The 21,677-nt window shown below is 54.0% G+C and overlaps 5 protein-coding genes across 5 annotated transcripts; all 5 read right to left on the bottom strand.

The window, feature by feature from the left end:
* Nucleotides 1-634: 634 nt before the first annotated feature.
* Nucleotides 635-1,729, bottom strand: CORC01_04459 (uncharacterized protein; the record flags this gene model as incomplete). The annotated part of the gene is made up of 1 exon (XM_022616106.1): nt 635-1,729. One exon carries the CDS (start codon nt 1,727-1,729, stop codon nt 635-637), a length of 1,095 nt encoding a protein of 364 aa, XP_022477414.1.
* Nucleotides 1,730-3,133: 1,404 nt separating this feature from the next.
* CORC01_04458 (fungal specific transcription factor domain-containing protein) lies at nt 3,134-5,564 on the bottom strand (the record flags this gene model as incomplete). Its single annotated transcript, XM_022616105.1, has 2 exons — nt 3,134-4,982; nt 5,221-5,564. 2 exons carry the CDS (start codon nt 5,562-5,564, stop codon nt 3,134-3,136), a joined length of 2,193 nt encoding a protein of 730 aa, XP_022477413.1.
* A 7,254-nt stretch (nt 5,565-12,818) lies between these two features.
* On the bottom strand, nt 12,819-13,445 carry CORC01_04457 (uncharacterized protein; the record flags this gene model as incomplete). Its single annotated transcript, XM_022616104.1, has 1 exon — nt 12,819-13,445. The coding sequence occupies one exon, from the start codon at nt 13,443-13,445 to the stop codon at nt 12,819-12,821; it is 627 nt and encodes a 208-aa protein (XP_022477412.1).
* Nucleotides 13,446-14,808: 1,363 nt separating this feature from the next.
* On the bottom strand, nt 14,809-15,790 carry CORC01_04456 (Sir2 family protein; the record flags this gene model as incomplete). The annotated part of the gene is made up of 2 exons (XM_022616103.1): nt 14,809-15,413; nt 15,472-15,790. The coding sequence occupies 2 exons, from the start codon at nt 15,788-15,790 to the stop codon at nt 14,809-14,811; spliced, it is 924 nt and encodes a 307-aa protein (XP_022477411.1).
* Nucleotides 15,791-16,643: 853 nt separating this feature from the next.
* On the bottom strand, nt 16,644-17,720 carry CORC01_04455 (zinc-binding dehydrogenase; the record flags this gene model as incomplete). Its single annotated transcript, XM_022616102.1, has 1 exon — nt 16,644-17,720. The coding sequence occupies one exon, from the start codon at nt 17,718-17,720 to the stop codon at nt 16,644-16,646; it is 1,077 nt and encodes a 358-aa protein (XP_022477410.1).
* Between the last annotated feature and the right edge of the window lie 3,957 nt (nt 17,721-21,677).

The following is a 21,677-nucleotide window of genomic DNA, read 5'->3' as shown; positions in this document are numbered from 1 at the left end:
TCAACGCGATCCTGGCGAGGACATCCATCCTCAACAGCGGTTAAAAGTCAGGTCGGGATTCTGCTATCTTATGTTTAAGGGACTAAGCAAGGGCATTATACGGGAATTAGCTTTGGAGTTTTCACATGAGACAATCGCGGGTGGAATGGGGATTTGATTATAATGATGACCATTGCTGAGGAGGGACGTTAATGGCCGATGGAAACGACGTGGGCATGCGAAGCATACATACCACCCCAGATTGGATTCCAATTTGTTCGATCAATTCGGACCAGTGGCTTAAGGAGCCATCAGACAGTTGATAACAGTCACGCATACAGTACCAACTGCTCTCTGGTGACAGATGAGGCGTGTTTTGGATTTGTCCTGACTACCATGCTGTAGCACAGCATAACGAGGCGATGCCAAACTGTGGGGATACGACGATTGATGGCGGTGAAGGGCGTTTTGAGTCCTCACATTCTGACACTCACCAGTCGAGAGCGCACCATTAGACTGAGCTTTGTGAACCGAGAAAAGCTTCCCTCAAGTATATTAACGCCAATAGGATTTCTGGGTATCTTTGATCTAATCCGTGTCCCCCCAAAACGCCAAGAAGTAAAAGGTAGAGCTCCTCGAGAAGGGGTTCGAGCCCTTAATCCGAGTCAGAATCATAGGTCACGAGAGATTTCGAGGGAGGCAAAGTCTGCCTGTGCTCAACGGTCTTCATCGCCTCCTGTTCCTGCGCACTTTCCTCGTCGCGCTTCCTTTTCAACCCAGGAATCCTCGGCGCTATCCTATCTGCCTTTGTCTCGACCAGAAACGGATCTCTCGCCATGCGCGTGTTTCCAACAATCTCGGAGACGATATTGTCCCTCTTCTTAGAAGCGAGCACCTCAGCCTTGGGCGTCCCCCTGGACGCCGCCTTCACAGTCGATTTTTTGGACTTGCCATCCTTGGCTGAAGAAGTAGATAAAGACGAGAAAAGGGGCTTTGCCAAAGCTTTCTGTCCCGCCTCATCGACCCCCTCGTCGGGACCAAAGTCCACCAACTTTGCCCTGCGCGCATCCTCCTCCGTCGCGGGCACCAACTCGATGCCCAAGCTCATCTTGTCCTTGAGCGCCTCACCGACTGCAGCGTCCTTTTCTCGCTGGTGCCGTCCCAAGCGGAACGTCTTCCGGAGGGCCTTGTTGCGCGAGTACGGGTCGTCCCACTGCCGCTTCGCCACGTCCTCCAGCTCGTCGATGCGCTCCGTCGCCTCCGCCAGCTGCTGCCGGTCCTCAATCGTCTTCTCGAGCGACGCAAAGGCGCTGCTGCGGAGCTGAGCGCGCTCCTCCTTCGTCATGATGACCATCTCACCCTCCCTCGGCTGGCGGCCGTCCCCCTCGCCCGTGTCGCGCTTCGTGGCGCCCGAGACGACGACGTAGGCCGTATTCTTGGGGTCCGTGTGGATCTCGATCCAGCCGCCGCAGTCGGCGTGCTTCATGCGGAACTGCCATATGGGCGTCGAAAAGTACGACCCCACGCGCTTCTTCTCGGCGTTGAAGCGTACGCCCTGGCCGATAATCGTGGGTTTCGGGCAGGTGGCGCACCAGATGGCGAATGGCATCTCGAAGCGGACGGTGAGGATCCCGGCGGAGGCGAGCTTGGAGGCGCGGGCGCCGAGGGGGTGTTTCTTGTTGAGCTTGTTGCCTGACGTGGTGCCTTCGAGGTCTGGCGGGACGTAGCGTCCCATGTTGAAGCCCTGCATCTTGGGCAAAATGTTTTGGAGGGGCCGGTTGGGGTACACTTGCTCAGATTGGGACGGCGAGGGAGGGAGAGTAGGTCGTGCTCTTGGACAGCCCCGCGACGGCGGTAGCTTTTGGCGGTTTGGTCGCGGCGGAGATGGGTTTCGGCAGGACGGGATTGTTGCAGGAGGTGGGATTTCCGGGGGTAGTGGGGTATTTCGCCGCTATCCTGGACTTTGGGCGCCGGAGGCAGCGGGATTATGTAATGAGGTGAGGACTACCAGAATTTCGATGTAATATTCACAACACCGTCTTCTGCCTCTTCTTTCCTTACATGTTATTCAATTTTTCTGTAATCCGAATTCTTGTCTATGTCTATTCAAATTCGTCAACGATGACTCGATTGTGCCATTTTAGCCATCTGGAGTGGGATCGGCCGCGTCATCACGCGCTGCCATATGCACCACACACTCAAAGTGATCGTTGCAACTGCACCTCAAAGAGGGGATAATGTGCCAGCCGTGATATTGGCCTCTTTTCTACATCTGTGTTTCGAAACTTTGTCCAATGCCGATGCTTTCCGGGTCCTTTTCAAGAATGTTGACGGCGTACTTATTGCCAGTCGTTAAGGCGAGGCTGATGGTCAAATGTCACCATCGATTGCGTGATTCGGTCGAGTGTCTGGATACTTGAGACGCTGGTTTCCGCCATTTGAGCGGCTCAGCACAGCTCATGTGTTTTCTCCCATCGCTTTGACTTACACACGATGAGCACCATCTCGCCGCTACTCAGCATCAGATGCGTTTCCACATGTCACTCGCAAGGCAGTCGATGAAGCAGGACAACCCTGGTTTGCCTGACCAGCTAGGGAAGACATCAAGGTCATCAGGGTACGTAAGCTGAAGTCATCGCAAGACATCAAGGTATAATAAAAATTCATCCAAAAGCTCTGCAATGTATGCTAATATGTAAGGTAAAGCATGGATCGCTCAACTTCCAAAGAGAATGATGCGACGACTTTGCTTCCCGCTCAATGTTGGACGGTATAAAATCCCCGAGAGTTTGCGCCGACACCGAATGAACTGTGTTGGGTTCCCCTTCTCACATCATCGATCCCGGCCAAAAAAAAAAGTCCAAACCTCATCAGCATGAAGTCGTGGGCGGCGGGCATTGCTGTCTCATTCTCTCTGCTCTTCTTTTTCCCGCCAGAATCTTCGCATGGCCCGCCGCCCAGTACCCAGTGGTATCCTGCAGATCATGATGCGCTCCCAAAATTCCTAGTTGGAGAGGGAACTCCATTTCCCCGGGTGGCATCTCCCGCTTAAGCGCCGCTTAAGCGGGTCTTCGTCTCTTCATGTTGTCATTATTACCCTACTCACAACTTCGTCGATCATTCAACCTTCCAGTGCAACGGCTTTCTGCCGTCTTTATTCGGCCAAGCCTGCCATGCCTGACGTCGGGGCGAATGTCTCGTACATCTCGTCATCGCTGCTGTCCACACTTAGTGGGCTCTGAACATTGCTCACATCGGCGCTGGGCAGCCCGCTGAAACCTCCTAGGCTGATAGTGGCCGGCGCGCTTTGCCCAAGCGAAAGCAAGCCATTGTTAGCAAAACTGCTGCTGATGCTGCCCAGCCCAACATCTACCACGCTTCCACTACGGCTCATTGAAGGTTTCTCGGGAAGTTTCTTGAGGAGGCCGGTCGAAATATCGAGCATCGTCATAGCAAACATAGTAAGGCCTTTACCTTCTCCAGGCTTCGAGCTCACCGACAATGTCCAGCGATATTCAGCCAAACGCCTGCGATACCAATCGGCTTCCTCCCTTCCAGGAGATGTCGCCCAGAGAAGGGAACCAAATGTTCCGATCAGGGCAAAGTTTGTCTTCGACGCAAAGTACCAGAACGAGCGAAGGTGGGAAGTGTTTAGGCGGTTGACAAAGTCCATGGCGGAAATGAGGCGGGCTTTTGCCGCGCTTCGGCAAATATGCTGAACGTAGGAATCGACAGCCGACCCGGTGGCTTCGAGCGATCGAATAATACGACGATGAAGTGTTATTTCAGCGGCGAAGTAGGCAAGATGGAGATATCCAATGCTTGACAGACGACTCGATGGGGCAGAGCTCGACGAATATGTGCTGTCCATACGAATAGCCGCTGGCAAATTGGCGTACCACTCCTTAAGCTTCAGTTGTATGGGCTTCGCCATGCCCAGAACCAGATGCGTACCTTGGCCCCCCGCGTTGGTGACGTTTTGCATGGCTTGCAGTGAGTAAAACGTATCGAGAATCTCGGCCAGAATTTGCGAAAGTTGCACCATCTGACCAAAGAGTGTGCGACCGCGCTCGATATCTAACTTCTCCTCAACGTCATTCTCGTCCCACTCGACGTCGGGAAAGTCGTGATCTGTGAGCGGCTGAACCCCCCAGTTGGTGGAGAAAATGTGCGAGGGACGCCCATGAACAAGGGAACCCCATTTGTCCTGCATATATAAGGCCCAGGCGAGGCGTTTCCGCAAACCCTTCTCCCAAGGGGGTATCTTCCAATGCGTACAGTCGAGATGAAGGCCAAGCTCCTGGGCGGTGGCGACGAGCTGGGCAGTCGGAGCCCACTGATCGCCCTCGGGTCGCTGGGAGAGAAGAAGACCAGCCTGGATCGTAGACAGTTTCGGGCGGTACATTGCATCGGCGAGAGTTGTCCGAATCATCCGTTCGAGGTTGGGGATGTTTGGTCGAGGCAGTTGCGCGAGCTCTTCATCGTGTTCCCACCAGTTGATGGCGAATAAGTAAACAGCGGCAAGTAAACAAGGCGAAAATTCGCGGTAACTGCGCTCGTACTTTTCCAAAAAGACCGTCTTCTGAATAATCGGGAAGGCAGGGTGAACGATGCGGAAATACAAATCTACCAATTTGCGACCATGTGGCCGCACGAGACCCTCGATCTCCTCGATATCCTCGAGAATATGCTCGTGGCCGGGCGTGTTGGAATCTGGTAGCAGCAGGAACGTTTCATCGTCACTGACCTTGCGCAAAGTGCCGCGTGCCAGGAGGCTCTCATCCTGGGGGTTGAATGGTGAGAGGTTGATGAGAGAAGGCTCGAAGTCTGTCGTCGGGCCTATATACTGACTGTAGCGATCACTCTGGAGACCCAGCGTCCGCTTGAGCAGAGTCGGGCCCCCGACATTCGCCATATCTTCAAGAAAAGAGCTGCTTCCGGTGGTGCTGGAGAGGCTGGGCTGATGTTGCCTTCGCCTTCTGATATCGACTCTAGCTGGTGAACTAATGGACCAATCACGTATCAGAGATTAAGGTTCGTTATCAGAGGTAGCCCCCGACCGCGGCGTGCCCCCATGGCTGCCCAAAATACAGAGCCAGTCTGGCAGGGAAGGAGCAGTAGGGAGATGCATCGCCAGTGTAGTTGGGGAGGGGGAAAAGAGGCGGGTAGTAGTAGTAGTATGAGAGCAAGAGAGGGAGTGGGAATGAAAGCGTGGGAGAAGAGGAAATTGAGCAGACTGACCTTCTTTTACCACTATCGTCAAAATCACCGTTCAGTTTGCGTTTCCTTGGCTGGGGGCTGTTGAGCAAAGAACAATCGGATCCGCTAGCCAGGCAAGGTATGCAGCTATCGTCGTCTTCGCTCACGATACACTTGAGCCTGGACCGTTGGCAAGATTCACATGGGTTGAGTGAACGCGTAGTGTATGAGCCAATAGACTCAGCGATTTCCCGTCCAGGCATGCTGCCGCCGCGGAAAAGTTCAAGGTTCGTAAATGCCTCCTGGAGATAAGAGTTCTGGCGGCGGGGAGGCTTTGGTGCGATGGCGATAGGAGCCGTCCTGACGACGGGACTTGGATTGGACATGATCGGTAGAGCGTGGCAGTAGAGACAAAGCTATGTATATACAGGCAGGGAAGACTGACGGGCGGACGGACCCGGCTCGTCAAGTCGGGGTCCCGGGGCCCTTGTCTGGAGATTGGGGAATGAAGCGGGCGTGAATTTACTCCTAGGGTTGACCGGAGATATGACAACGGTGATAGGACGATAGGCTTCGCCAAAGGCCAAGGAAGCAGAGAGAGGCTGGCACACTCCCCGGAATGGAGACTGGACGACGAGCCCCACGGCGTGCAGCAGATGAGATGCGAAGCAAGTGATGCAATGTCCCTCGCTTGCTTGGTTCTGGGCCGCCACCCAAGATCGACGGCAGAGGGACAAGAATATCGATGGTCGAATTGGCGTGAGATTCAAAATTGTGTGCGTAGCACCAATGCAGGATCCGCCAAATCAGATTGGCTGGCGAGCGGTAATTCGATCTCGGTGAGTTCCTATGGGTGAGCCTGGATTGTAACACGAAACAGCAGACGGGCCACCGCAAGAACTGATAACGCTACGGTGCGCCGAGGCCGGCTGAGATAAGAAGGTCTTGTTGGAGACTGGAGGCTGTAGGCAAGATCACGTACGCCACACGGACGACGGTCGGCAGCGATTGCGAGATTTGACGTGACCGGAGGGGTTGGAGGATTCGAGACTAGAACGAGGTGGAACAAAGACACAAGAATATTGTATCCTTAAGGCAAGGCTGGTAGGTATCCGTCCGAGTGATGAGGCGCGTTGTGTCGCGTGCGAGGGGCACCAGATAAGCTGGCGTCGGGAAGTACGAGCGGGATACGGTAAGTTGGATTCGATTTCCCCCTGTCTCTGTCTCGAGTTTGTGTGGTTCCTCGTCAAGATCTGGGGTGGGATGTAGAAGTCCGAAGGGGGGGCGGTCGCGGGTTCGAGTCTTTGGGGAAAGTGAAAGATAAGGTAGTGCGCCGCAGGTCAGGAGTGGCCAAGGCGGAATGATTTGCGCCCGTTTTGGTGATGGAAATGTAGTGGTGGTTGTACTTTTTTGGGGAGGGGGGTGTGGTGCGGATGCAGGGCCGGAATTGGGGCCCGGGACTGGGAAGTAATCCAAACTTGGGATTGGACGGATGGGGTGTGATGCATCGATATCGGTCGACTCAAGTGACGATGGCGGCAAGGATGAGATAAGCCTTACTTATCGGAGTCACTGGGCCGGGGGAAGAGTATATCTAAGAGGCAATGTCTCGTCTGGCGCTTCAGGCACCTAGTCCCGGACGTATCGTGAACCAGGACGTCCTTGGATGTTCGTTCTTGTCCTTGGGGGTTGGCCGTTCTGTTGGACGGAGAGATAATTAAAATTTATGGGGATGGGTGGCGAGGAGGATGGGAGGGCAAGGAGGATGGAAGAGGAGAGGGATAGGGAGGAGGAAGGAAAAGAAGAAGGGGAGAGGGAAGAGAGAGACAGAGAAAGAAAGACAAGCCAAGGTGGTTAAAGAGCACTCAGGTACGGATGGATGCGCAAGGGAAAAAGTAGAGTAAGAAGGAGGACCTGACAAGATGGATGTGCGAACTCCTCTCATCCCTCCCACCTTACTCTATTACCGGCCCAACCACGTAAAAAAAAAGTAACAGAATACAGGCAAGATACCCAGACACACTCGAGGGAATTTAAACGTCCGTTGGAGTTTTTTTTAGAGTTTTTTTTCCTTCAGTCCCTTTTCTAGTTGTACTTTGCAGCTGCCCTCCTACATTGATTTACTCCTTTCGATCAATCTGTGATCGACAGTTGCGGTGCGTCGCGGTTTCTCCAAACCCCAAGAGAGACTAGAGAAACGCTTGACACAGGATCTGCCTTGAGAGGAGCACAGTCGAGATTGGATGGAGCCTCGACCAGGAGAGTCCAAGTTCCTGATTGCCGGCGGCCTACTGCAAACATGTCAGGCAGTTCGGGGCAGTTGACACACTTTTCCCTCTGTCTCTCTCTCTCTCTCTCTCTCTCCCTCATCTCTACTCCTCTACTCCTTCATTATGAATGACACGTCTCGCGTCAGTGGAGGAAGAAGCAGGAGGGTGCATTGGAAGAGGAGGCGCGGCAGTATCTGACTGGCCGGCGGGCGTTGGTCCCATGGTCCGACTGACGGACCAAGCGGCGGAAAAGACATCAAGAAAGAATGGTCCAAACCTTGGTTTGATGGAGTATGGGGATCAAGATGGAGACAGGAGCATGGGCAAGGACATGTCGACTGAGATGGGACGGGACGGGATGGCATGAGATGGAATGGGACGGACATGGCCTCACCATCCTGACATCCTTTTTCTCTTTCTCTCTTACAGAGTACCGCAGTCATCTTCTGCTTCACCCTCACCGACATGGAAGGATATGCAAAGCGGCAGCTGCAATAGGAGACAGGCATAGGCGTGGCTTGGCATCAAAGGTCTCAAAACGACAAGCAGCAGAGATTTGTCGGTGTCAGCATTAAGTGGCACAGGAACTACCGGCTAACAAACCAAAAGCAAGAAACAGGGCAAACATAACATAACGAGAACAGGGTAGGCTCGGGGCTGTCCACTCGACATGCACGCATACACGCCTACACGGGGGTGTAAGTGTCGGTTCTTGAACGAAGCCAAGCCGAGACTGCCCAATTACGGAGGAAAGAGTGACCTTGCGGCTCGCGGGTATCGAAAGTCGACGGATGCGCGCTGGTGCGGCGGTCGATAGAAAGAAGGGCGCAAAATGTAACAAAGTGTGGTAAGAGAAATAGACATGAACAATAGGAAAGTGGCCAAGAGACCTATCGCTGAAATGGGAGGCAGGGGTTGGTCAGCGTCTCGGGAAGGTCGAGGCACATTGTTAGCCGACCAGGTCCAGAGCCAACCGGTATACTGGACGTTTGATAGCGATTATCTCGCGTCGTATCCGTACCAGGAGTCAGGACGATCGGGAATTTGGGCATCCCTGGCACCCTGGATGGCAACAGGAGTGGGAACAGGAAGGTGTGCTTGCAGGCGCGAGGCTAAAAGGCCGCCAGGGCCGTCTCTGTAGTATTCCGAGCCAAAGAAGAAAGGTTGACAATGGAGAAAATGGAGAAAATGGAGCGTGTTTGGAGAGACACAGAGAGACTCACAGATTTTGGTGGTCGGACGGAAGGGAAATCTCCACAAAAGCACATGGCAAAGGTGCGACTTGTCGACCCTGCGGCCGGTCTGGCACGATGACTGGGTCGTAGACTGGGAATGGCATGGGGGGATAGAGGGACGGAAAGATAAAGCACGAGACGTTTTGGAGAGGAGATGGGCGCCGCCTTATCTCTGTCCATTCCGGGGCGGGCGTTCTAGAAAGATGCTACGAGACAGGAATACATAATGGCAAACGAGCAAATCACGGCTCATATATTTCACCTCGTCTTTGGGGTTCCCAGGCTTCAGCTCCGTACTCCAAGCTGCGCCGTTCTGCACGATCCGAGTCGGCGGTACTCGGGCGATACTCGGGCGGAACATGGGGCCCCACCATTTCCCACAGCCATTCTGCAGCCCCCTTGCCGTTTCTTGCAACGACTGGCGCTTGTACCGCACTCGTACATCCCGTAGAGTTGCGCGAGTGCGGAGTGCGGCGTGCGGCGTGCCTACCAGGCGTGGACCCACCCCTTAATCCAAGTGGCTCCCATTACCTTATAGAAAGTCCGGTAGTGCCTGCTTCGGGACTAGCGCGGCAATACCCATAACGTAATTCTCGAATATTGCCGAGTCAGACTCGACGACCAAGGAAGGTCTCTACCCTCTCAGTCTCAAGTCTCAGCAATTTGCGCGCAAGTTGCAACAGCATTCTGCTAACTACCTATGCGGCAGTGCACTATACCTGCACGGCGCTGACCGCAGTCAGTATCGAGTCGCACGCAGCCAGAATGCACACAACCAGTACCCAGCAACCAGCAACACCTCAAGAGACCCGCTGCTCTTTCTGGAAGATGGATAAGCCTGCGACGCAACATCCAACAGGGGACCACCATCAATAGCTTCATCCCTCATCCCAGAGTCCAGAAGCTGCTCAGATAGGTATGCAGCCCATCCAGTTTGAGCGGGCAAAGAAGCGGATGCACCTCCTACCTTGCTCCCCTACACAGTAGCTATACAGTAGGCCGCCGTTGTTCGGAACCATCACTCGGGCCACCACGCCAACCGCCAAGCGGACCTGGCCATGCCAGACTACGGATTCCAATTGCCTACGAGTTAAACCACGGCCAAGCGATCGCCCAACAATGACACAAACTGGCGGGCTGTCGTGTGCCACGTCAAATCACCGCCGTTCCGCCGTTACACCCGCCGCAGGGTCCTTCCAACAATCCCGCCCTTGCCCGGCCACCCTTCTCCCCATTGAGACTCTTTGTTGACGTCTCCATCGATTCCATCTCCATGCTGTCGGTCTAAATATCTTCTTCCTCTGACATGCTAGGCAGGATGAGTCGATGCGAAGGAGCATCCGCGCCTGTTCCGGTCGCGCCTGTTCCGGTCGCGCCCGATGAGCAAGGGACCTTGCCAGTCCCTGGACTGCGTCTGTGTCCCAGCCTCAAATCGGCGTCGAGGCACTAGGGGACTCCAACCAAAGACCTCGCAACTCACCACCTTTCAAAGAAGCCAAAAGCCAGATCTGGTGGATAGTGGACCAACCCTCAGTTTCTGGTAACGCGGGGTTGCGGGGCAATTGGTCTACTGCGAATCATCGGCCCTGTTTCGCTGCTCATCATACCACCCATGCCAATTTCGAATGGACTTCGATATATCCCACCCTCGGCACCACACAAACGATAACATAAGGAATCAGGGCCAGGAAAACCCACACACCACCAAGACCGAATATCATCTTGGCCCAATTCACAGCACCACGCTCATCCTGCCACCGCCAGCAATTGACCAAAGCGATACCTCTCTGAGGACTACTTCCTGGCTTGAGGGCAGCTTGAGACGCAGCACTCTGGTCGTCAAACAAGGCCTCATGCTCTGCCATCTTCTGACAAATGACCTCATATTCAACAGCTTCATTGACTTTTCTTTCCAGCCATCTCCTGCGGGAGACCCTTACGAATCCCTGTGTGTCACGTCTTCCGACCGCCTCGCCTCGCCTCAACAGTCCACAAACCATAACCCTTCCCGACAGACATATCCCTCTTTTGGGGGGTAATATTACTTGGGTGTTGTGCCGCATCGTGAACGCACACGGGCATCACACCATTAACCTAACAGAGGCAAGGATCAAACAGGGGTCCATACACTTGCCCAGCTGGTAATTACGTCATTGAGCTTCTAATTCCGCTAGTCTCACGATGCCAGCCCGGCGGCTCTATCGTTAGCGTTTCCGGTGGTCGTCGGCTCCGACCAGGTTTAACTTTTATCGACAACTGCCTATTTGAATCAAGCCGCAGATGCCACCCGGTGAAGATATACCCGAACTCTTTACTTCGGTCCGAGACCACGATGGACGAGTAAGACTGACGTCCGCGCGGGCGGCTCGAGTGCATGTGAAACGGCATTTAGATATATATCTCTACCTTATCATCGTGATTTGTCCGCGACCCTCTCTGCCTCCGCGAATTCCACATTCTTCATATGCCACAGGCCAAAAATTTGGATCTCCTGCGGAATTGAAAATGTAAAGTTGCAGTAGTTCTGCAAACAGAGGTTTCGCAAGCTTCTGTCGACACAGCCTTTTCATTGCAGAGAATGCCGCATCGTTCGATTAAAATACTCTGTCACGTCGGGGCGGTTCTAAGCGCCGTTCGAGGCAACGGCGGCACGCTGGCCGAGTTTCACCGCTCTCCAAAGCACTAAGGCCGAGTCGAACCGGTGAACTGCAACGTTCCAAACAGCATGCGTCTAGTTCAACTCGGGAATTCGATTGGTCATTGATTCCTGCGATGCTACAGAGGCAGGCTGGGCGTAGCTGACCGACTCTGCTCAGCCTCGAACGGTCTAGGGCTGTGCCAGTCGGCCATTGCATAGGACAGACAGTGTGATGTTGAGCGTTTATTCAGGTTTTCCCGTCCAACACCATCACTTCCCGACAGTCACGTTGTTGTGATGGCATACTTGCTGATCATTACAGGCATGGGGTCGCGGCCCGACGATCTTGAACCGGAAAAATAGCAAACCTATGCTCTGGCGTCTTTCCTGCAACCATCAGCCTGTTGTTCCGACATTTTACTTTTCTCGTTGACTCTATCGGGTCTTTGTACAAGGTGCACTAGTCAGATCATTGTGGTTCAGGCACACCAAGTCCATATCACTCACTCATCCTACACGATTCTTAGATCATCTCAAGAACCATACAGGTCTCCTCAAAGGCCGTCATTCCCTGCGCCAACGGGGTTCCGACTGGGACACTCATGCGGAATCCTCCGAGACTCTCAAAGTCCAACCTTTCATAGACATAAAACGGCATGGCGTCCATTGTGCTTTCTAGGAATACCGGGAGCCCTTCAGTCCTCGCCGCCTCCGTAGCAGCATGTACGAGGGCTTTCCCCGCACCGCGGCCACGGAACCGGGAGCCAGTGCACAAGAACGTCAAATCTAAAAGCCGGGCGTCCCCGGCCCGGCGGGGGGAAGGGGCCGACGAGATGTCAGCAAATATTTGGGACTTTGACTTTCAGCGCCAGCGTCATTGGCAAAGTGGATACGGGTGACAGGCGTAGCGTGGGAAGCACAGTGGCATCAAGAGAAAACTGTCCCCCCCCCCGGTTCCGTGGAGAGATGTCACCGAAATGACATTCTGGAATTCTAGAAACGGTGAAGCCGAAGGAGGAAACTCGCCGAGAATTCTGGTACCAGCTTTCTTGGGGATGTTGAGGACTCCGAGTCTTAGCTTCGCTGTCTGATACGTCCCCACAGGGTAAACACCGACCTCGGAGCCGACACACCATACACTAGAAGCAAGGTTGCGGATTCTTGGGCGATGCGGATAGGGAAATACGGCACCGGTGCTAGCGGCGGACAGGCAACTAGGATGATGAAATGCCGATACAGGTAGGTGGGTAAAGAGAGAGAGAGAGAGAGAAATGGTGAATGAGGATGGACCTCACGCGACATTTCCCGAAAATTTCACGTAATGGGAAATACCGGGATGGTGGAGTACGATGATGTTGGGCAAAAACGGCGTTGAATTGAGTAGCGGGCGGACATGTAGGAGATGGAGATTGGGGGAAAGTAACAGGACAAAAAAAATTACTGTCAGAAGAAAAAAAGGACCGAAAACAGAGTGGACAAGGAAGAATAGTTGAGGCTTTACTCACGAAGCAACGGCCGTGAGCCCATGGCTTCCCGACGTGCTTTAGATGCGGTGGTCGCGTAGGCGGTGAGGTATTCTTGGCTCGCCGAAGCGGGCCACTTCTCTGCTTCCTCACTCTCGTCTTCCTCCGCACTTGCCTCATCTCCGCCCCACTCCGCTTTTGACTGTTGGAGGTGTTGTCCGTCCTGAAGAGGCTTCTCTTTCGCATAGTCCAAATCGGCCGCCGCCAGTTTGCCCGGCCTAAGCTTTTGGGAGCCGGTGGCGGTGGATTCGTCTCGCTCTCGGTTAGGCATGGAATCGCCCGTACGACTACGACGTCGACGTCGGACGATGTCGAATTTTACAAAGGAGACGACATGTCCGCCGCCGCCGCCGCCGCTAACCTCGTCCCCGGCGTCGGAGTTGGAGTCGGATTTGACTCGAGCTACGAGGATTCGCGACGGGTTGTGAGCGAGGTGCTGCAGGACATCGGCTATGAGGTAGTCGTGGAGGTCGGCAAGGGAGGCCTCAGTGGGGAATTGGAGGATGAGGAGGAGGAGCGGGTTTGAGGACATTGAGGATATGTGTATCGAGACGATTTGCGAGGCTTCTCGGGGTGTTGGGGGTGATATTGTGAAGTACATGTTTGTGTGGTGTGGTGCGGTTTACTTTCAAGAGGTGTTGGTGGGCGTGTAAGTTGAGTCTTGTCTGAGCTGATGAAGTTTGGTAAGAATTTGGGCATATGAGATTCGCGAACGAGTGGTGATGGGGTTCGCGAACGAGTGGTGATGGGGTTCGCGAACGAGTGGTGATGGGGTTCGCGCGTGCATGTGATGTGTTATACTACCAATTTGCTATGGATAAGGGGGTGTATTTTTTTTTGAGAAGAAGGTCTATTGTTCTTGTGACCATGTCCTGTGAAGCAGATGATGACTATGGAAAACGAGGCGAGGTGGGAATTATGAAATGTTCGGAGCGAGTATGTGTTTGGCAGCATCGATTTTGAAATATTTGTTTGAAGCTACTGGCTTGTGTGCTCGTCGTTCTCGATGTCCTGTGCCTTCATCCCTCAACGGCTCTTCAAGGCATGTGATCATCTTTCAAGATGCTGTAGGCGAACGAGGAGTTGAGAGGCATGAGAGGCATGAGAGACACTTCGTATGCCTCTTTATCTGGCAATGCTGATAGACGAAAGTTTGTTATCTGGTTGTTGCATCTTCTATTCACAAGCAGGCTTGCTTAGGTAAGTATCCTTACATCTGGCTCAGTACATGTAAGTCAATGGGACACCTAAGATATCAATTTCTAGTAATATGTTGGATAGAAACACCCCTGTGTGTAGTTGGTGGCGAGGAGGCTTGCCTTCCTGAAGTTTCGGATTTCCTGAGACTGAAACGAAACTGGAAGGAGACCGAGAGAAGGAAAGAGAGAAAGAGAGAGAAAGAGAGAGAGAGAGAGAGAGAGAGAGAGAGAGAGAGAGAGAGAGAGAGAGAGAGAGAGAGAGAGAGAACATGAGTGTTTCTAAGTATTAGGAGAACTCATTATCGTTTCATTCTACATTAATGAAGTATCGGGATCTAAGTCAACATCATTCAACTCAGAGCTCAGGAGGCTTGTCTTTACCAAAGTGTCCTACCTCAAGTTTTGGGAGCACGAATGGTCGTCATCTCATCGGCCTTGACAACCTGCCACTTCAGCTTCAGCAGCGAGGCCCAGTCAATCGATTCCGGAACCCCAGTCTTATCTGACGAGGTATTGGGAAAGTGCCCCTATGGTGTTGGATGATAACACCCATAGCAGGCTGAAGCTCTCTTGAGCCAACATTGTTGCCGCAACCGTGCAAGCTTGACTAGAGTATATCGTGTCGTTGGCACATGGCTCAAAGAGTTGATGAGATGGCATTCCAAGGCCGACGAGCACCCAACCAAAACATTGTCCGTGCCAACTCTCTGCCATTGAGTCTCCTTCGCCGAACAGTACAATTGAAGCCAAGTCGTGTCTGTGCTGCTACTCAGACTTCCAGTCATCTGTGTAAGTTCGCCCATCCGCCCTAAGCTTCCCAATGACGGGCTCCATCAGCAATGGCAACACCTCGGCAGCGTCCCTCCCAAACGCGAAATCCCCCGGCTTCCCCTTGGCCATCTGATCATCGTCCTCGGCCTCGGGGTTCACCGTGCACACCCGCGCGCCGGCCGCGTGCGCCTTGAGAATATAGCCGGCGGCTGGCCACACCTGCGCTGATGTGCCCACAACGATCATTAGGTCGACTTTGCCCCGCGCGATCCAGGCGTCCACGCCGTCGAGCATGTCCTCGTCGAGGGCCTCGCCGAACCAGACAACACCCGGGCGCAAGAGGCCCTGATTACAAGACGGGCAGTGAGGCAGGTCCGCTTCCTCGATGTGCGGGAGCTTCTTGGAGGGGTCGAGGAGCGGGAGGATCTGGGTTGGGTCCTTGAGGTCTTCTGCAGCCGGGGCGAGGGCCGGGCAGAGGGGGTCTTGTGTGTTGTTCCGTTCAATGTAGTGGCATTTGGGGTTGACGCACTTGATGTCGAAGAGACTGCCGTGAAGGAGGCGGAGCTGTTCCGTCTTGTGACCAGCCCGCGGCGAGAGACCTGGAACTGGTGTTTAATTACCTTGATGATGCTGGAAACGTTCTCAGGTAATACTCACCGTCAACATTTTGCGTCAGGCACAGGAAGTCCGGGTTCTTCTCCGCCAAAGCGGCAAGAGCATAGTGAGCTTTGTTTGGCTTCGCAGAGAGAGCCATGTGTCTGCGGTACGCGTAGAACAACCACACGAGCCCCGGGTCCCTTCGGAAGGCCTTCATGGTCGCCAGGGCCGTGGCGTCGAGGTTCCGCCAAAGACCGCCGGCGCCGCGGAAGGTCGGCAGGCCGGAGGAGGCAGAAAGTCCCGCGCCGCAGAGTGCGAGTATCCGCTTGCTTGAGGCCAGGGCCTCGTGAAATACGGCGACATCATTGTGGGGAGCCATTTGATCGTTTTGAAGGAGAATACGAGGCGAGGAGCTGTTTGGATGTCAGTAGATGTATTTGAATGTTGGGCGGATGACGAACTAGTTGACTTCAAGAGCGGAGACAGGAAAGGCCTCATTAAATAGGAATTGATCAATGTGAGTCCTGTGAGATGTTTTCTCATGATACGATTCCTCAGCAGCTTATGTCTCAAACTGTGTAGGCGACCTAGCGGCATTCGCCATTAGGCTCCGAGGCAAAATGAGAGGGTGGGAATGAGATGTAGGCGTCTCTGACCATCAAGTCTTGCGATTCAATGATTCTTGAAATTCATGTGGTGAATGGCCTATTCTTTGAAGGAAACCATTCAATCTCATTTGAGAGGTCTAAGTGCTTCGAATTGAAGTGAGACGTTCGTTGCAGTGGGACCTCGGACGTCAGGCTACTTCCCCACATGCCAGGGTGCATGCAATGTGACTCTTTCACCGAGGCAGCGTGACATCATCCGCAACCACACCGATGCTTCCAAACCGATGCTTCCACACAGCGACCCGTCCAACTTCACTCACGCATACCTAGCTAGGGCTGATGCTCATGGACCAGTTATTGACGCCTACTTCATTCTGTGAGGTTGCCTGCGGATATCTTTACGAGCATTAAGTCAACAAATAGAAGGAAGATTTGAGTAGGAGTCGACCAGATCGTGAGAAATTGGAAGCTGTCAGCTTCTGGGTTGAGATTTTATCCATATCTCTATATCTGTAATGTAACCAATCGCTATGCCTTTTCTATATACCCAAGTCATGTCATCAACCTCATCTTTATGTACAGTATTTCCAAACCATTCAACCATGTTGGAACTCAACCCTCCGCTTAGTTCTGGAGGACGTAGCGGTAGCGGGCCTTGCCCTCCTCCAGGTCGACGATAGCCTGGTTGGCCTCGCTCATGGGGCGGACCTGGATCCAAGGCTTGACGCCCTTCTCGGCAGCGAGCTCCCACATCTCGCGGATCTCGTGGGGGGATCCGATCAGAGAGCCGGTGAACTTGACACGGCGCATGACCATGGGAACGGGGGAGATGGTGTAGGCGCCGTCGTCGGGAAGGCCGACCTGGACGAGAGAGCCGTCGAGCTTGACGAGGTTGAGGAAGTCCTGCATGGGGACCTTGGCGGAGGAGACGGTGGAGATGACAATGTCAAAGGTGTTGGCGTACTTCTTGGCCCAGTCGGGCTCCTCGCTGGTGGCGATGTAGCCGTCGGCACCCATCTTCAGGACCTCGTCGCGCTTGTCGCCCTTGCGGGAGATACCGACGACCCTGTCGGCACCCATGGCCTTGGCGAGCATGATGGCCATGTGGCCGAGACCGCCGACGCCGTTGATGGCGACGGTCTTACCGGGGCCGGCTCCGTGGTTCTTGAGAGGGGAGAAGACGGTGACACCGCCGCACAGCATGGGGGCGGCGTATGCCGACTCGAGGCCGTCGGGGATCTTGACGACGAAGTGGGAGGGGCAGCGGTGGTACTTGGAGTGGCCGCCCATGGCCTTGCCGCCGTTGAAGTGGAAGTGGCCGTAGGTGTGGACGGACTTGGGGCAGTACTGCTCGTTCTTGGTCTCGCAGGGCTCGCAGGGGCCCTGGCGGCCCAGGCAGGAGTCGGACTGGGCGCCGACACCGACGCGGTCACCGACCTTGATACCGCCGACGGCCTTGGAGCCAACGCGGACGGCGACACCAACGATCTCGTGGCCGACGCAGACCGGGTAGGGGGAGGGGCCCCAGCCGGAGCGCAGAACGTGGATATCAGAGCCGCAGACACCGGAGTGGGTGATCTGGATGTCGACGTCATTCTCTTCCCAAGGCTTGGGCTCGTACTCCTGCCAGACCATGTTGCCCTCGGAGGACTTCTCGTCGAGGCCAACCCAGCCCTCGAACTTGTAATCGGTAGCGGCCATTATGACGATGTGTGGTTTGAGAAATGGAGATAAAAAGGGACACAAAGGGTATCTGAAGAAAGCGTGTGAATTCTTGGTATTATGGAAGAGATGATCTGATATAAAAGAGCAGGAAGCTTGTGAGTATCAAGCGGAGCATGTCGCTGGAGGTGGGAACGACGCGCCTCTTTTAAACCTTTAGCTCCCCATCTTGCAAAATGACTTAAGTCCTAAGCTCGTCGGCGAAAGAGGGGATTAACGCCGCCGCCGTTCAAGGAACCATGAAGCTGGATGAGGAATTTTGCGCAAAAGTAAGGCTAGGAGGGAAGAGAAAAAAACTGCAACGTGGGTGGAGCCAAACAGCGGGAACGAACTGGGAATAGATTGGAGACTACGGTAGATGGGCCTAAGTGCGGCTCGATGCCGCGGTTCGAGATCGATGGAGCAAGGGCCAAGGGGAAGGGAGAGGCGCAGGGAGAGAACCCCGTTGACAGAAACTCTGACGCCGTTTGAACAATTCGGAAGAGGTGGTGCGGAACCGTTTCCAGCATGGAAAGTCAAAGAAGGTCGGCATGCGTCATCATGATTCGCCGGCCCAATATGGGGCCTAGGCCGTCGAGGTGGGTAACTCTAAGATCTGGCTTAGGAATCTTGGAGCTTGTGTTTTTCCCTTCTATCTACGGATACACAGGACATTATCAAGTATTATGGGGAACCCTGGCCGTGCTTGGATAGGACCGGTATTGGATGACGGCAACAGGGCGGACGGCTTTGCTCAAACCGTCTCTTCATACTTGCGACTTGATTTCCAATTTGGGTTTCTTCAATAACAAGGTACTGGGAACAGAGCGAACTGCTTCTCTCGTTCTCTGAAACCCGTCTAGACTCTGTCTTTCTCGCTCTTCAGACGGCGATTGGGTTTCATCTGAACTGTCTTCCAGCTTGAGGATGGTGGAGGAGAAGAGTGGGGGTTCGGGCTCTCTCTTTGTTATTGACAATTCTACACGTACACGCAGGTGCGGCGGATAGGAGGTGGGCTGGCCATAGATACCGAAGAAGAGTAGATAATAAACACAGGGATTCTCTTGGCCGCCTTTCCCGAGTTAAGGTGGTGTTTGATGTCATTGACTCCAGTAGTCTCCGGCACTTGGGTGGCTTCACACCGCAACTGAGGGGCGGAAAGAAAACGGCAAGAAAAAAATTGGAGTCCACCGAGGTCCTGGTTTTTGACAAGTTTGAGACAACTTTGGCAGAAGATTTGCACAAAAAGCTTTTCCGACTTCATTCACTTTTGGCTCTCCAAAGCCTAATACAACTGCGGAATCTTCCCGTGGCGTTAGCCGGCCTTCGCCGCCTCGGTTTATTCTGTCAAAGCTTCTAGAAAAGGTGCATTTTTTTATGGAGACCCACATGGCTAAAAGTCTGCCGCGCAGGGTCCATCGGCACGTCACCGTTGACCTGGTTCAGTCCAACTTTGTTGCATCTTGAAAGTTATCTCGCCCAGGCCCAGGACTTGGATATTCCAGCGATGAGGTAGCTCAAAGTTTCAATGTAACTTTTTCTATTACCACTCTAGTCGGCCGTCATTGATGAGATGGGAGATGAAAGCCTGATAACCATTGGCCTAGGACGGGGATGGGGAGATAGATACCTTACCGACAGAACATGCCGTGAACGCGGTCCGGCAAGGGTCCCACCCGGAGCAGGGCAGGGAACTACAGCACAACAGGCAGATGGAGCTTTGCTTACGCAGCCGGGGACTTATCTTGTCGGCTCCCCAAAAAGACCTCAAAACACAGATGTGGAAACAATCTGACTCCGATTTCATGCACCTCCTTCAAAACTGCAAGACTGCAACATACCGTACCTTTGCCATGTCTGCCATGCCTGCCATGCCGCCCATGCCGCAACCACTCCTGATTATCCTCTTCCGCCCTTGCCGCTTGACCATCCACCAGGCCGACCGCCGGGATCCCACTACCCTTCCCTGCCTCCATCCTAGAGTCCTTAGTCACCGGCCCCGATCATAGTTCAAGATCCTAGGTGCTTGCGCAAACGACGATGCAGAGGGAACCCCCCCATTTCTGAGCCGCTGTCAGATCCCGCGTCTTCGTCGGAGAGATGCTCAAGCGAGCAGGGTACCATACGAACCATAATCCCGAGCCCAGGTGCGGGAACCGCGGAGTTGTGTTGCTCCCCGGGTGCTAGCGACATGTATTCAAATCACCGCATATCCACACGGCGCGGAACTTCGGAACGCCTCGGAAACACCCTACGGCCATCCTCGCCTGCTGAAATCCAATGTACTTTCTTTTACGATTCTTTTGCGATGCTTCTCTCCTAAAAAGACACAAACGCCCAATTAACCATGGTACATCACAAACACGTGGTGGGCGCAGAAAACAACGCAGGACGAAAGCCACATGGGACTACCTCCATCTTGCAACATGCTGTCATCGCAACATGTCACAACAGGACCGGCGCCGCGATCGTCAGTGGTGACATCCTGGCCGGCCATAACTTGATTTCCAAGTAGCTTTGCAAGGTCTTCTTTGAGAGGCTGATCGGTATGGTAGCCTGTAGTTCTGAAATGTCACGCCCCAACCCAAGAGTCCGTTTCCCTCACGAGTAAGTTTTTGCCACCGAGCTCCGATGAGCCGGCCGCTAGCCAAGCCCGTCCTCGACATCATCATGCGCCGTACCTGCATGTGTTCAAAAGATCTGCGTTCCCAAGAAGGTGATGCACCGTCCCGGTTCCCGGACTCTCGGACAGCGAAGTGCCCCACAACGCCGGCAGGCTCTCTGGATTCCGGGAGGAGGAAAGGAGAAGGAGGCGGAATGAAGTGGGGGTACCTGCCACTTTTCGGATGCCGAAGAAAATGAGCCACTCGAGCCTCCGACCGGAAGGCACCTCATCTAAAGGAGGCATCCACGGTCCTTCCTTCCGCCCCTTCGCTGTGCCAAATCCATGCGGCGCCGAGACGACGAAATGAGAAATGCTTCGCTTCCTTGGGCCCTGTTCACAATCCCCTATAACCCATCGTCCGCTCCACCGCCGCTCACCGTATCTCCCCGGCTTGGGTTCTGAGAAACCCCGGGCTTCTCTGTCTCTCTGCCCCGTCAAGTCAATAGACAGGTATCCAATGCGCGTACAGAGGAACATGGGCCCCGGAGCAAATCACTGCCTGTCACCACACGAGCCCTTTTGACGCCTGAACCGGTGGCACCACCCCACCCCCCTTTCCCCTTTGGCGACTCGCCAGCCGGACGAATCGGGTACTTTTGCTCTGATTGGACGGCTCGAGCGGCACGGTCCTCTCTCTGGAAGTGGTAGGCAGGACGGATACGGATACTGCAAGGTCACCAAACGCGCCATGTTATTGATCACGGTACAGATATCGACTTCGTTAATAACAACTAGCATGGTGCCCTGAGAACTCGACTTCACAGGCGACGATACATTATTGCAATCCATCACATCGTAGACACCTACTAGAACAATAGAGGTGGATAGATACCTTAGGGAGAGAATATATCAAGGCTTGATTCTGGAGCTCGTACAGATACGGACCTCACAATCTCCGCAAGGCTCACTCCACGGCCAGCCGAATCGGGCGAGATGGAACCAAGGCAAGCAAATCTGCTCAATTGCGTGTGTTATTGAGACTTGAGACATTGTGCTGCAGGGGCGTAATAACACTAAAGGGCGATCGCGTCTGTTCCCCCTAAGATCCATGGTGCCCAAGCAAGTTTGATTAAACCTCCAAGCTTTTTCATACTCTTCCTCGAGGCTCGCGCTCCTTTCGAACTGCGCGGTACTTATTCCATTTCCCTCCCTCCCTCCCTCCAAGAGAAACAATCCTTGGCTCCAACGGTCCGTCATGCTAGAACCACGTCAGACGCGCGGGGGCATTTTGGGCTACCCGTGCGGCATCGCGGCGCCAATGCACCCACCACCCACCACTCAAAGTCTCGAGC

Source organism: Colletotrichum orchidophilum (genome assembly GCF_001831195.1).
Source record: "Colletotrichum orchidophilum strain IMI 309357 chromosome Unknown Scaffold_29.1, whole genome shotgun sequence".
Taxonomy (NCBI): Eukaryota; Fungi; Ascomycota; class Sordariomycetes; order Glomerellales; family Glomerellaceae; genus Colletotrichum; species Colletotrichum orchidophilum.
Note: the sequence above shows the minus strand (reverse complement) of the source record. Positions and strands in the feature narration are given on the sequence as shown.